This window comes from Falco biarmicus, chromosome 8 (genome assembly GCF_023638135.1).
Source record: "Falco biarmicus isolate bFalBia1 chromosome 8, bFalBia1.pri, whole genome shotgun sequence".
In the NCBI taxonomy this organism is placed as follows: Eukaryota; Metazoa; Chordata; class Aves; order Falconiformes; family Falconidae; genus Falco; species Falco biarmicus.
The window spans coordinates 14,502,576-14,517,498 of record NC_079295.1 but is presented as its reverse complement, the minus strand read 5'-3'; the positions used below and the strand labels follow the sequence as shown (position 1 = coordinate 14,517,498).

General features: G+C 42.1%; 1 protein-coding gene across 3 annotated transcripts; it reads left to right on the top strand.

The window, feature by feature from the left end:
* The first annotated feature begins 389 nt into the window (after positions 1–389).
* SUMO1 (small ubiquitin like modifier 1) lies at positions 390–13,836 on the top strand. 3 transcript variants are annotated; one of them, XM_056348300.1, is made up of 5 exons: positions 390–413; positions 8,775–8,849; positions 10,099–10,176; positions 11,973–12,044; positions 12,960–13,836. In XM_056348300.1, the coding sequence occupies exons 1-5, from the start codon at positions 405–407 to the stop codon at positions 13,026–13,028; spliced, it is 303 nt and encodes a 100-aa protein (XP_056204275.1). In that variant the 5' UTR covers positions 390–404; the 3' UTR covers positions 13,029–13,836. The 3 variants fall into 3 exon arrangements, with proteins under 3 accessions (XP_056204275.1, XP_056204273.1, XP_056204276.1); XM_056348298.1 differs by lacking the exon at positions 390–413 and adding an exon at positions 852–905; XM_056348301.1 differs by lacking the exon at positions 390–413 and adding an exon at positions 3,448–3,602.
* The last annotated feature ends 1,087 nt before the right edge of the window (positions 13,837–14,923 follow it).

Below are 14,923 nucleotides of genomic sequence, written 5' to 3'. Positions count from 1 at the left end.
TTCGAGTCTCCTCTGCGCGTTCAGATGCGGCCGGGGCGGCCCCTGCGGCGCCCCCCCGCGTTACGGGCCGCTGGGCACGGCCCCGCCGCAGCCGCCCACCCGCTCCTCTAGGCGCAACGGGCCCCTGCCCAGTGCCTGCGGGGCGCTGCAGGTGCCGTGGCTGGCGGCGGGGACGGCCGCGGCGGCTGGCCCGTGCCGCGGAGGGCTGGCGCCCGTGCTGGGCGTTCTTGTTTCCCGGATCAGCCCCGGCGCAGGCCCGAGCCGGCAGCGCCGGGGTCGGCGGGCTCTCGGGCCTCCGCACCGGGTTGGCTCTCTGGGCAGGTTGCTGAGGCCTTGTCCGCGGGCCGCCATACAGATACAGTGCTCCTGCGTGAAGAATTTGTGGCGACTGTGCAGTTGCGTGCATGTTAAAGGTTTGCTTCTCCAACAGGGAAATACCAAATCACGTGCATATAAAACATAAGTCTTAAAGGCTACTTCTTTCCCCACGCCGCCGCAGTGTCCCCAGGACGCGGGCATTCCTGTGGGGGGGCAGGCAGAGGCCGCAGGCGCCCGAAGCCGTCCCGTTTGTGCCGCCTACTGGTTGCTGTCTCGACAAGGAGCGTCTTTGTACGCGCTGCTGCGCCTGACCTACTTGTGCACCTGGATCTGGGCCCTACTGAATAATTGAAAAGCTGCACGCCAGTGGAGCGCAGGCGAAAAGCGCCAGCCCTTGCCCTTAGAAGTTCCCACTTATTTCACATTGAGGGTTACCTGTAACGAAAATAGAGGCAGAGTTCTTCCTGCCTGCAGGAAGAGAGGCTCCAAGCAACACTTGGGCTTGATTTATATCAGGCGTTCGTGCTGCGTTTTACGCAACCATCTCTATGAGTCAGCATGGCTTCATTTCCTCTCCTGCTTCTCATGTAAGGCATACGCTAGAAAGCCAACAGCCAGAGAAATCTGGGGATTCACATAATTCTAAGAATATTTTTTTTAAGGAAAGCTTTTTGTGCTTTAGATAACCAATTTTTTTAAGTCCTACAACTGGTAATACTGCTGAAGAAATTGTGTTCAACTAGAAAGAATTTCCAGGTTCCCCCTTGTTCTAAAGTACTGGTGCTGCTGCCTCAGGGGGAATACTACTATTGTGAAGAGCAAACATCATTCAGTTGTCTGACTTAAACACTGTATTCATTATGTTTGCTAGCACTAACTGCTCTCAAGCAAACATGTTGGTATTATAAGGTATAGATTATTCTTACCTTAATGTCTAAGATTAAGAAATTAACTAGATTAAGAAATCTAGTTTTGATGGACTGAAAAGGCTTTGTATGAGACCACATAGGCTAGTAGTTTTCAGAAAACCATTAACAGTTCTTGGCTCTTAGACCATACATGCTGCTTTGGTGAAGCTAGTTAGCCAGAACTTGAAAGATCAGAGGTGAATTTTATTGACTTCAGGTGATTGCAGGGAAATCAGAGAAGTTATAAAACACCTGAGAATTAAGTGAGGTTATAAGGGTAAGTAGCTTTCATGGTGGCTGCTACAGTAAGGGTGGCTTTGTGGGAAGAAGCTTGCATAGGTATATTTAGTCTTTAAAACAGCATTATTTCTGTTGTGCCTTAATTTGAAGTATGCTATTTGTTGAGTTTGGGTTGTCAAAGAAGAAAAGTGTGAGTTTTACTGATATATCTCCATAGTGGGCTGGTACCTCTATTGGCTGAACAAAGAATAGTTTTACAGATGCTGTACAAATGTAGCTTGTATCTTGAACAGGTAATGTGTCCACAGCCAACTGAATAAGAAGAGAGTAAAGTGAGGTGGTGTTACTGTTACTTGTTGTGTATGCAGATGTGCATGTTTCAACATTATGTCCTCATCGCTGTGCATAGGGGTAGGTAACTGCATTCTGACACGTGTGAGTACTGTTTTTTTATTACAAGGCTGCATAGAAAAATTGGTAACATGAGAAATTGCGCTCAGGTTTCGTGCCAGAGCCTGAGACCTTAGCCTTATTGCTATAAGGCTACTCTCCCTGCTCTTAAAATTGATTTCATTTATGAATAGCAGTGGTGTTTAGGATGGAGGAAGTATTTGTCATTTTTTGTTCTGTTAGTATCATGTGCTGCTGTGAAGCCCTTGAATGACTTATTTTGGTGCTTTGTGTAGTGTTATTAAGCTCATAACAAGTTCCTACTGTGAGCTTGGCATAGTATGAACATATTTGGCCTTTCTGCCTACTAGACATTGCCTAAGAAAGATCACATTAATTCTGTAGCTCTGTATTAGCATCTGGTTTAGTTCTTCTTAGGCTTTCCCCCTCCCTTTCCCTTGTTAATTCTGAATTGTTTTAACAGTTGTGATGAAAACTAATTCCTGTGAGTCTGGATACTGCATAGTTTCACTGTCTAGTGAAAGTGCATCCCTGGTGTAGTTATGTTTGTAACACTGTTCAATGAAATGCAGCAATGCAGGCATGCAGTGCAGCTGCTTCTGTGTTACAACAAAGGAATGTGGCACACGGAGCCTTAAGAGGCTGTTGATGGTTGTGCTTTGCCTGGAGAGATCGCCCAAAAGGTAGCTGGTGAAGTTAAAAACTGGTCCAGTAGCATCCAGGAAAGAATCTGTTTCAGTGGGGCTGTCTTCTGTTGATCCATTTATTTCACAATGACGTTGTTACTATATGGCTCTCCTGTGGTGTTTTTTTTTTTTTTCTACTTATTGGTGATTTAGAGCCAAGTGTGCACTTATTACAGCAGTGATACCGTGCAGGAAATGCCTTAGTTGTTGTAGAGTGATATTAGTACTGCAATGCTGCAGTCTGAACAGCTGGTTAAGTCTAAATGTAATGTTTTTAAGGTGTAGGTGTTGCTTCTTGTGCAAATCTCTAAATAGCTGTGCTGTGCCAATGTAAAGTAGGACATCTTCCGTGCTAGTACAGTGCATCATGAGAAGTTTGTGCAAATGCAACTGCCTCAGTGTACATCATTTGCTTAATGCTTGTGGACCCCATTACTTGTGTGGTTGCAGTGACTAAAAAAATGCAACGGTGCGTAAATAGAAAAGTGAGTCTTGTTCTTACATGTATCTTTTAGTAGAAACCTTAGTAAATTATTACGGGTAGGTATAACGGGCGTGACTTTTGCTGTAAAACCTGCTTTTGTTGGAAGGGTTCCGTGACCCGGCCCGGCCCTCCTAGGCAGGGCAGGCGGCCGCGCAGACCCTGCTTTCGGGGGCTGGGCAAAACCCCCCTACCTGCCCCTCTCTGGGGCTGCCGTTAGGTGCTCTCCCGCAGCCGGGCCTCTGTAGGCCGCCGCCGGCGGGCCTGGCCCCGGGGCGCGCTGCGGCCTGGCCGCCTCTGGCGGGCCCGGGGCGGCGCGGCGAGCCGCGGGCGGTGGCACCCCCTCGGGGGTGCGGGGGCTCCGGGGCCGAAGGCGGTGCCGGGGCGGGCTGGGAGGAGCCGGCGGGCCGCGCCGGGCGGGAAGTGAGCTCAGGCGCACAGGAAATCCCGCCCGCGCCGCGGCCTGTGTTTGCGCTGCGGGCAGAGAAAGGAGCGGAGCGCCTGCAGCGGCCCAGCCGAGCCTGCCGCACGCAACGGGGCCGAGCCATGTCTGACCAGGTACGGGCGCCACCGGCCTCGGGGGGAGCTGCCGCCGGGCGCGGGGGAGGGGGCGGCGGCAGGCCCCGCAGCCCCGCGGGCGCAGGAGGAGCTGCCTGCGCTCTCCCCGCCCCCCCTGGCTGCCGTGGGGCAGCCCCGGCCCGGCCCAGCGCGCTGCGAGGGGCGGCGGGGGGCCGGCGGGGCCGCGGGCGCTGGGAGTGACGCTGCCTTCAGTGAGGGGGCGGTGTGAGGGGGTGCCAGCCTCCGGCTGCCGCCAAACTCTGTCGCCCGCCCCTTCACTCTCCCCGCCCTTATTTAATCCCCCTGCCCTTTGGCGCGGGGTACGCGGGGCCCGGGGCTCGGCGCCCGGCCGGAGCAGGGGCGACCCCGCGGGGGCCCAGGCCGGGATCGCTGCCGGGGCAGCCCTGGCCCTGGAAACACGGGAGTGCAGCGAGGGGTGAGCCGTGCTGCACAACTGCTGTTTGCTTTCATTTTCCATTTCCCAGGTGCGTGGTAGGATGCTCTTTCCCCGCAGCAGGCTTTGTGCGGGTTGGGCTAGACCTGCCGGGTCCTCTGTTTGCCTTAGGAATGCAAAGGGGGGGTGGGGGGAGACGGGGACGACACGAATGTAAGAAAGACACCAGTCTGTCTTAGCTGAGCATTGCTTGCCTGTATTAAACACTTCGCCCTTCACCAAGATTCTGTCCTGCCTTCGCTCCTTGAACATCGTTAATGTCCCTATCTAATTCTGGCTTCTCAACGGGGGACTCGGATCCTTACTTCTACCCTAAGTTCCTGGCTGGCTTGCTGTGGTGTGTATACAGTCCTTTGCTTACAACTACTGCTTTAGGCTATGTAACCTGCTGGTGGAAAGTTAAAACAGCATTCCGATTTTAATTTGCGTTCTGTTTTGCTTTATTTTTCATACTGCCTTCATATGGCACTGTTTTCTAACTTTGTCATGATGATTTGACTTTGGAAAAAATCGGTGTCGGTATCTACAAATGTTTCTTGCAGGGCTGTGAAGTCGAGAGTAGTACTAGTGCCAGCCGTGAAATTAAAAGTACCCAGAGACAAGGCTAAGCTTAGTATCTACGGTGTCTGCTTTGAGGAATAGCCTTGATAGATTATGCCCCGTGAATAGAAACCATCGCTACATGCGCTGGTGGTCTGCCTCCCCGCCCCCGACTTTCAAGCACGATGCAACTGCTGGTGAGGATGGTGCCGCTGTTTGTGTCTGCAGAGTGGCTGCTGGGAGCACAGCTCTCGCTGGTACCCATTAGGACATGTTTCCAGTGTAGTAAAATACGTGAAAGTGACTGCGGTTTAAAAAAAATAAATAAATCTGAACTAGATTTTGTAGATTGATCTTCACGTGACCTGCTCTGTAGCTGTCTGCATCTGTGAACCAAGGCATGTTTTAACACATAGCAGCTTTCATTAATTCCTTCTCCAGGCAAGAACACATACATGTTTGTTCTCTGGGACTGCTTGAAGTATGTAAAATTCATTGTGTGTGATAAGCTTTTTTGGATACATAACTTAAAGGTTTTTGAATAACAACCTTGATTATTTTTTTTAATGGATAAGCTAAACATTGTTATATGTTGTGTCATTCACTTTGGGGGGGGACTGTGCAACAAGAGCTAAGCAGATGCTTAAGTAACAGTACAGGATACAGTAGTGATTTGCTGTAAACCTCATTGCTCTGTTTATCAATCCTACAGGAATAATTAGATTACCCAAACTTGTAGATTTCTTACAGTGTCTTTCTTTTTGACTCTATAATTAAGATGACATAATTTTTCACCAATTATGATAATTTTGGCTTGTCTTTTTAGTATAAAGACACATACTTGATTTAGTTACTTTATTTCCAATAGAAAATTAACTTTTATGATAAGTAAAATTAGTTGCAAGAAGGTCATATGTCAAAAAACACATGGCCTCTTGGTGGGTTCTAGGCAGAAACAAAAAAAATTGGTTTTCCACTCTAGGGTCTCACGCTTATTTTGCTTTTGTGGAATCTACATGCTGACATTTTTATCTGTTCATGTACTACTAATAAAGAATGCTATAGTTTGTATGCGTTTTTCCATTCCTATAACAAACGTAAGAGTTTATTTGCTGTGTTAGGAAGTGTGTTGTAGTCCTATTCGTCTAGTAAATTTGTGGGTTTTGTTGTTGGTTTTTTTAAACATTATCTGACATGTGCTGAGTGTAGGACTTTTTTTTAAAACTTGGACATTGAAGTTTGAGCACTTCAGAAAATTGGAGGAGGAAACTTGCAATATATTGCTGAACAATATTTGTTTTGTGTTTTCATTAGCTGTAATAGCAATACCAGTGTGTTTCCAGGAAACTTTGGGTGCTTTTTACGGTCATGAATTTAATGTTGATATATAAATGTGAAGACAGTACTAGGAACCTTGTTCTGTTCTATTTAGAAAAACCGAGGAATGAAGCCTTTAAAACTTTAGGCATCTAATGAAAAGTTAAACTTGGAGTGTTGTGGTATTCCTGTTCTGTTTGTACAGTTTTTTGTTGTTTTGTTTTTTTTTTTTTTAATGTACTGTTTCATGAGATACCCTAAACGCCAGTTCTTTTCATGGTTCAAGTAAAAGTCTGGAGGCTTGCTTGGAGATTGCTGATCCAGGATTTTGTTAGTGAATGCTTGTAGTTTAGTAACTTTGCAGTCTCCTTGCTTTCTTTGTTCTTGAGTGTTTTTGTGTTGGCTTTACCATTTGGCATTGAATGGCAGTATAGTTCACTGAGAAAATGCAGGGAGCTGTTTCAGACTTGCTGGGTCTTGTTATGTTCTGATTTGAAATATTTTGTGCTTTTTTTAAGCTTCAGTTATTGGCATTGTCAACATTGATTTGATCTGATTTCTCTTCTCCTGAAATTGCAGCTCTGTTCACTCTTGTTTTGTGGGTGAGAAGCTGCTGGGGCTTTAAACAAGCATCTTTATGGTATGACGTTTCAAGACTCCAATTCCCTCTGCTTTTTCTACTGTTTGCTGCTTCTCCTATTTGTTTTTAGTACTAGAGCCCTCTTTCCCTGAGGGTAGGAATCAAACATCTTATGAATCATTGCTTTCCACTCTAGTGGCCAGAGGCACTGTCACAGTAGCAATGATGATTTGTCATACCTTGTACAAGATGATTTGGAAAGTGAGGTAGGTAGATCTGTTACAATGCATAGAATTATAAACTACTACAAATGCTTCTGTGCTGTGCAATTTCGTTCTTATGCAAAGTAAATTAAGACAGTGACTGACCTGAAATGCCATGTAAAAGGGACAGTATGTTCTTAATTCTTCCAGTGATAGCAAAACAGGAGATAGTTTTGAAGTTACATGCTTCAGACCTGTAGAGATCTGGTTCTCTTTGATTCCTGAAGGTTAGTAATCCTGCACATGGAAAATAAAAATGCTGCTTGTGCAAGTTAACAGAACAAATCACAGGTTCTTGGTTTTCTTTCTCTTTTTTAGTCGGGAGTGGAAACACGTATATTATTATTCCTGCAAATAGTCCCAGGAAGTTAGAGTTCAGATATGTTAGAAAGGGAAAACTGGTGGGGAGCACAGTTGCTGTGACTGTGTTACCAGTGAAGACTCCTTTCACACTTCAAAAGTGACTTGCTTGGAGACCTGAGGCTGAGTGTCTGGTTTCTTGAAAGCTTGGGGTCAGTTTTGGGGTTTGAGCTTGAAGGGGTGATGAATCAGTCCCAGCAGTCCAGGTTGTGCCCAGGTGGGCATAAAAAAAAAAAAAAAGTATTCAAACCAGCTGTATTCTCTGGCTCATACTTTTTTGCTGTCACAGAAACTGAATAGATCTGGCTTGAGGCAGTGAGTCAAACTGATGCAAAGAACACTTCCTCTCTCTTTTTTTCCCTCCAGACTGAGACTGGTACAGATAGGGCAGGTGTTCGCAAACTTTCCCCTCTGTCCTTCCTTGAACTTTTTAACATTCAAAGAAGTTGTGCATGTTTAACCTCTGTAAGGAAAAAGTAAATGCCTGAAAAGCTTGTCTGCTATTTTTATCTGGAGGTAGAGACCTATCTGGATGGACTTAATATGGAAGGTTAGTATGTGTTTTTGGCATTTGATCCTAAAGTTCGAGTCCAACCATAAAAAGGATATTTCTGTATACTCAGCAAAAAGTCCCTTTGGGGCTGGGAAAACTTATGTGGTAGGCACCTGTATATATTTACTTATTTTGTCTACTATGTTAAGCAATAAAATACAAAAGGAAGATTTGAAATGTGATTAGCAGGGTATCCTTGTTTCTGACTACTTGGGAAGATTTCTTCATCGAGCACCATCTGGACCTGAAGGCAGCATCTGTGTAAAATCCCTTTGTGCTGCAGTGGAACATAACTAAAGGCCTGGTCCAGAATATGTATTGACAGACAAGAGATGGGGTTAATAAGACAAGTGAGAGATCATGTATTATCTATTGGCAGCTAACATGAAAACTTTGATGTCCTTAATTCATGTATTTATCTAACATAACACTTAAACCCTTTTGATAAGCTTTAGTGCTCGAGTTGTTGAATCAAATTTGCCTTGTACAGTTCTTGTTCTGGAAAGACATTAAAACACTATGGTTCTTAGAATGGCAACTTTTAAGAATTGTGGTCTTAAACATGTGAGAAGGAAGCTGTTACTTGATGATGTTTTGTTGTTACAGAAAAGAAGGTGGCTGACCATCCTTTTGAAAGTCGTGACTACTGTTGATGCAGTACACTGAAAAATGTTTGCATGGTTCACCCTACATTGATAGTGTCATAGGTGCTTTCTGTTTACTCTCCTCATTATGGTTTTTTTTCCTGTAAAATATTTGAGCCTCTTAGTTTGCTTCCTGTATTATTCTTTTTCAGTCTGTTTGTTGACCTTGAGGTAGTGGTATAAAATCATGCTTCTCATTTTTGCTTCTGTCATCTATTTCCAAATGATCCTTCTCTCATCTCTTACGTTCTTCATAGTGTTTCTCTTCTGTCATTAATTCAACTTTTCACAGACAGCCTTTCATAATACTATATTGCAGCTGTTTTCACACATAGAAAGGAAGAAATAAGGTGCCTTGGATATTCTGATTTCTTGTAATAGAGGATGACAGCTGTCATACTGTCCAGTCAAAATAAAAACGTGCTGAACTGATCAGATTTTTTTAAATGTTTTTTGTGCAGGAAGCAAAACCTTCAGCTGAGGACTTAGGAGATAAGAAAGAAGGGGAATACATTAAACTTAAAGTCATTGGGCAGGTGAGTTTTTACATAATTATTTGTGGACGTTTCGTGGAGGTGTGAGGTTTTTGTATTGTAGAAATGAACAAATGCAAGTTGCTACTTCCAGTTCTCCAATGTGGATCCTCCCCTGCTATAAACTACTTGGCAATTGCCAGTAATGTGTGTTAGTGTACTCTCTGGTGTGGTTTTTTAAAAGCTTGAGTAATTTATCCCTATGACTCAGGGTTTGGTCAGTGTGATCCCCGTCCTAAAACTAGGGGACCTGATGCATTGAGGGGTTAGTTTATCCAAGGATATGAATGAAATACAGGACAAAATCAAAAAAATCAGGTCTTTAGAGTGCATGTAGTACACCAAATATGAAGTCATTTTTCTTGAACAGGGATAGGAAGAGGATTCTCTTGGCTGACGTGTTGATAGATGTGAATGGTGGATTGTAAGTCCAAATTCAAGTTGTTGGGATGTGAATGTTGAGATCTTTCTTGAACAGAAGTCCTCTGTGCAAAGAACCCCTAGCTCATGTGATTTAACTCAGTATTGTTTATTGGCACCGTTGCTGTGCTATGACTGGAGATGGTTGACTTAAAAGTAGGACTAACACAAACTAGCTTACCTCTTGCTGCTTTAATCGGCAATGATGAGAACACATGCAAAAGCTGAATATGACCCACGTGCTTTTTGCACAGAACCTCTTGCAGTCTCTTTTATCTGTAGCCATTTTGACAGTTGTAGTTACTTGGAAGCACTATAGAATAATAAGACCTAAGATTCCTCCTTAGGTTAGTGTTGTGTTGCCAAGTGTATCTGTATCCTAACTTCTACATAATTACTGTAACTGAACAAGGTTTTATATATATTTTGAAGTGCAAGCTTTAACTTGTCTCTTGGAATCTTAGAGCAGAAGTCCCCTGCATATGTATGTTTGTATTTTGTAAGTACATCAGCTGGGTAAAGATGGAAGCACAGGCTGAACCATGTATGGTTTTAGTACTTTTAAATCCAAAATCTCCATAGTGAACCTAAAGCTATACTATGCCATCTGTTTTAAAACTGAGCTTCCTGTGGAAGTGCATGATGAATTTAGTGACTGATAAATCATCCTGGAGGTTCATGTTATGATGCATCAAGATATATGCATGGTGATAGTTAAACTGCATTCCGTGTTAGTTTTATGTAAATTTTTCTTAATGAAAGTCTTTAAATTGGCATAGATAAAGCAAGCAGTTACTGCAAAGAAAGTAACTTTTTTCTTTTCTGGTCTTAGGACAGCAGTGAAATTCACTTCAAGGTGAAAATGACAACACACCTCAAGAAACTCAAAGAATCATACTGTCAAAGACAGGTTTGTGAAACAATGATGTTCTCCTTAAAAAGGAAATAGAAAAGCCAAACACTTCAGCTTTACTTTTCTCAGTGTTCTTTCAAATAAAGACATTTGTTGAGACATTGAAGCTTCTGTCTAGTTACCAGCAGGACGGGTGTCTGACAGTACAAATATAATGGATCTCCTAATTTCTTCTGACAAGTAAAGGTACTTCTGTTTAAGATGGTTGTGAATTTTGTAGTAAGTTAAAATTACTGTTTGAAAATATGTAGTGGCTGCTCAGAAAACATAGACATTACATTTTAAAATGCCCAGGCATGCTTTTATAGTTGCTGTGAAATCTTCTGTCTCCAAGTGAAATTCCTTTAAAGCTGTAGAATACTGCAGCTTAGGATAAGAGCAGCTTTAGGCATTGTTACAGCCATTAATGTGGTGATTGATTAACACTAGCTATTATGCTCTAAGTTAAAGAAATATACAACATTAATTGTGTAGGTAAATAGTAACTACTGTTACAGAACAAAAATGAATTTTCACGTCCATGTTCTGTGGCAGATACTGTGGGTTCACTGCTACTATTTCCAGAAGCCCTGGCCTAGTTTACCCCCAGCTTTGGGGACAGATGCCTTGCGTGGCCTTTTCTTGAGTAACTGTGTTGGAGTTCGCTTCAGGAGATACAAGAAATAATAGGTTGGGGTTTTTCTTAATACCTTGAGACAAGTTGAACTTGTCAGTTGAAATGTTCTTCTGTAGAAAGTGTTCTTTTTTATGATCCTTCTGGAGTAGGGGGAAAGGAAAGATCAAACACCAGATGTGTTTGTATCCAAATGATTAAAATTGTGATTCTATGAAAAACATGAACTTTTAAAATAAGATTTTTGGAAATAGTTCATGCAGCCATCTTATTGACTGATGAAAATGCATTTGTGTGGAATATTTTTTTTTTTTAAGAAAGAAAATTGTTTGAATGAACACAGCTGTATTTGTGTCCTGGGCTGAATTCTGGAGTCTGTGATTTCCTTCATCGGCAGTCAATATGTTTTTTGGTGTCAGGCAGCCTTTCTTTGGTAAAGAGACCATGAACGCTTCTTCCAAGGTGGCCGGAGTGATTGTTGGAACAGTGTGAAGAGCTGCTCTTTCCTATGAATTTTTCTGCCTAGCTATTTGCAGGCAATATTTGAGATCTCATAGATGCACAAACCAGGTCATATTTCACTTGTGTGTCTTTTGCTCATAACTTGAAAGGGAAGAAAATGATGAGGTGTCTGAATAATACAGAAGTATTATTCTTCTGTAACACAGGCACGCTGTACAACAGATGTACTGCAACTTTGTTCACCATTGGTATGCTCCTTTCTCTCTGTTTGAATGCTGTTCCTTGTTTTCCCCCTCAGCTCTGCTCTTTCTTTCCCCCATTTTTTGCATCACGTATGCATCGCGTTCCTCCTGTTGTCTTAGGATCTTTAATAAGGCTGATATGCAATTCAGAAAAAGACAGCACCTTCATGTGTAATGTTGTCTTGGAAGGGAGGATGTAGTCAGTACTTTATAAATAAACATAAAGACAAGAAAAAAAAGCTACGGAAACTTCCAAGTTGTTGAGCTAGAACTCCAGTGAGACTTTGGAATAAACATGCATTTCAGCACCGTTGTGCTCCTTGAATCACTTCATAGCTTACCTGGTTGCCGCAAAATAGCTGAGCTCCTTGGTTTTGACTTTCAGGTGTGTTTTTATTAAAATTGTTTTTCTTGTAAATCTGTACAAGTTTCAGTAAGTGTTTTTTTTCCCTTTTACATCTGTTCCTTTTTCTCAGGGTGTTCCAATGAATTCACTCAGGTTCCTCTTCGAGGGTCAGAGAATTACTGATAATCATACCCCCAAGGAGGTAAGTTTCTTTCTAGAAAGTGTTAAGTAGTTCACTGGAGAAATTAAATATCAAATTGGTTAGTTTCTCTGTTCTGCTAAACTGTTAACCAGAATAAAGGTGCTGCTTTAAATATAGCCAACTTTCTGACTATATTTGTCTAACTAGTATCTTTAATAAGGCTGATTGGACCTTCATGTGTAATGTTGTCTCAGAAGGGAGGGTGTAGTCACTGTTTACCCTGGGGGGAGGGAAACCCTAAGTGAACTTCCCAGTTGTTGAGCTAGAACTTCGGTGTGACTTTGAAATAAATATGTATTTAGTTCACGTTTATTAGATCAAAGTGTAAATAAACAGAAAATGGGTTACTTCTGCTGTCCAGTGACTTCCACCAATTGTTACAGCAAAGCAGGAGGAAACACTGTTATAATAATGACCTTCTGAAAAGTCTAATGAACTTGTGTACTGTGGAACTGAAAAAAGTTACCGTCTTTGAGAGAACAGTTGTAAGCAGGCTTTGAGTTGCAAGCTGTAGGTTGTGGCTGTATTGTGAGCTAGTAGTGTGCTATATATAATTCACGTGGCTGTACAGCTGATGTGTTCACTGTGATGTTGGTTATGTGCATCTGTTGCCCAAGAAGGGATTTAGAGAAAGGTAAAGCTAGCAACTTCCAGGCTGATGTGTACTGCTCCACAAGCAGATTTAGACCTCACTAACAAGGCTTTTGCTTTGACTGGGATGTATAAAACTGAAGGAAGAGGACTAAAAATCATGAGTGTTGGCTGGTGAGATTGAAACAACTGAAATTGTTTCACTCTTTGTTGAATTGTGGTGGGACAGAGGAAGAAACCGTTGTATAACTTGTCTAGGACCTGCTCCGAATTCTGTACACCAGATTTATAACAATTAAATGCTGTTTTTCTCTGTTCTCACAGCTGGGGATGGAGGAGGAAGATGTGATTGAAGTTTATCAGGAACAGACGGGGGGTCACTCAACAGTTTAGATCCTTCTGTTTGTTTTCTTCCCCCTTAATCCTTTTTTATTTTTAAATAATAGTTCTTTTGTAATGTGGTGTTCAACACTGAATTGAAACTGGCACCCCATCTCTGGGAGTTTTATTTTCAAGCGTCTGGTATTTTGAATTCTCGTGCTCATTATACACTATTGTTTGTTTTCATTGTGCTGAACTTTTGTGAACCAGCTTCAGCCTTGCTTCCCTCTTCCCTTCTGCCCTCCCCCTTTAGAAATACATGTACACACATGCATTTGTATGTTCACTGGGTTCGTGCATTTCGGGCACGAAGGCTGTAAAATCTGCCAGGTGGGCGAGTGTTCTTAATGACTTCCATATCTGCCCTGAAGTTTTGATGTGTGACTGTTTCACTCCTGGACTATAACTTTCAGTGCGAGATGAAGTTTTTCAGAGAACTAAACTGTGGAGAAATTGTGTATCCATAACTCAGAGCTATTTTGCTTAAATTGTGCTGATGGCCCAATGAAGAAGATTACCAAGTTGGAAATGGAAAAGCTAGAACTGTTGTCATCTGTACCTTGCTCCAGAGATGGCTTTGCTGAAGACATAAAATTGAAAACCCTATGATTCTTAAATCTTGCCAGAAGAGCCCAGAAGCATTTTAACTTCATATAGCAATTAGTACACGCAGGTATTCATGCAAGAATGTTCACAGCAGACAACTGGTGTTACTTTGACACTCTTGTTTGTACATTTTGGCCTGGGACGTGGGTTTTGAATGGACATTGTCTGTACCAGCTTCATTTAAAATAAACAAGAAAAACAATTTTATAAACAACTTGCATTTTCTTTTCAAGTGTTTGGAAATGAGCAAAACCAAAACCAGGTTATAATTAGGGTATGCTTTTCAAGTAACTATGTTCAAGCCAGAAAAAAATTGTGCTCTGTAAATATACCTCATTTTTTAAAAAAAAAACAACAAACTTTTTTCTACTTGCCCCAGTAAAATACTTTATCTGTGTGGTTTGCAGCTGACTATTTGAGACTAATAGCTGTTCCTTTTCTTGTTGGAGAATATCCACATACAGTTACATACAGCTTCACTTCATGCACAGAAGTTAAACTGCAAATGCAGGTTGGAAGGAAATACGAAGATGGTTTTTAATGTCTGTTTCATATGATCATGGTACCATTAAATAATCTCTCTATGGATGATATGGAAGTGTCATGATAGTTCATCCGGCATCATTGAGGGTCCACTTCATGTTCTACCTAATTGCAGGTTCTAAATGGTCACTTTGAGAACATGTTGCAGGATATGAAAGCTGAGATGGAAGGTTATAGGCAGAGTAGTGTGGTGAGATTTCTGCACTGTCCCTGCTTCAGCTTTTCTGCAGACAATGGGACTCATTTATGGTTTAGTAAATTAAGTTCACTATGAATGCCAGCTTCATTAAAGACGTTTTAGTACTGGCATACTTGGAAGAAATTAGTTTTTGGATGATTACTTTTTTTTATGGCACTTGCGGTAAAGCTAGAAATGCATTTTCTTTCATGCTGTTTTTTTGTGTCCTGTTTCTGATTTAGTAATACTTTTGTACACGTAGTTGCACTAAGCAATTTTTTAAAGATTAAAATTTTTGTTTACAAAATGTCAGAATATGGGGTTTTCTTGAAGTGTTCTATGTAATTTAATTCTTAGGGGGAAGAGGGATTGCAACTGTGATGTAGAACCACGTGGCTTCTTTGCACTTACTCCGATTGCATTTTTAGAATGCTAAATATATCTGCTTCAGAATACCAGAAATAAAACAGCCTTGTGATTATTATCAGATCATCTTCTAATTTCAATTTATATAATGCGCTTGTTAGTAGACAAATTCCATTATTTCTTTTCTGTAAATTAGGAACTGAGGTGCAGGGGA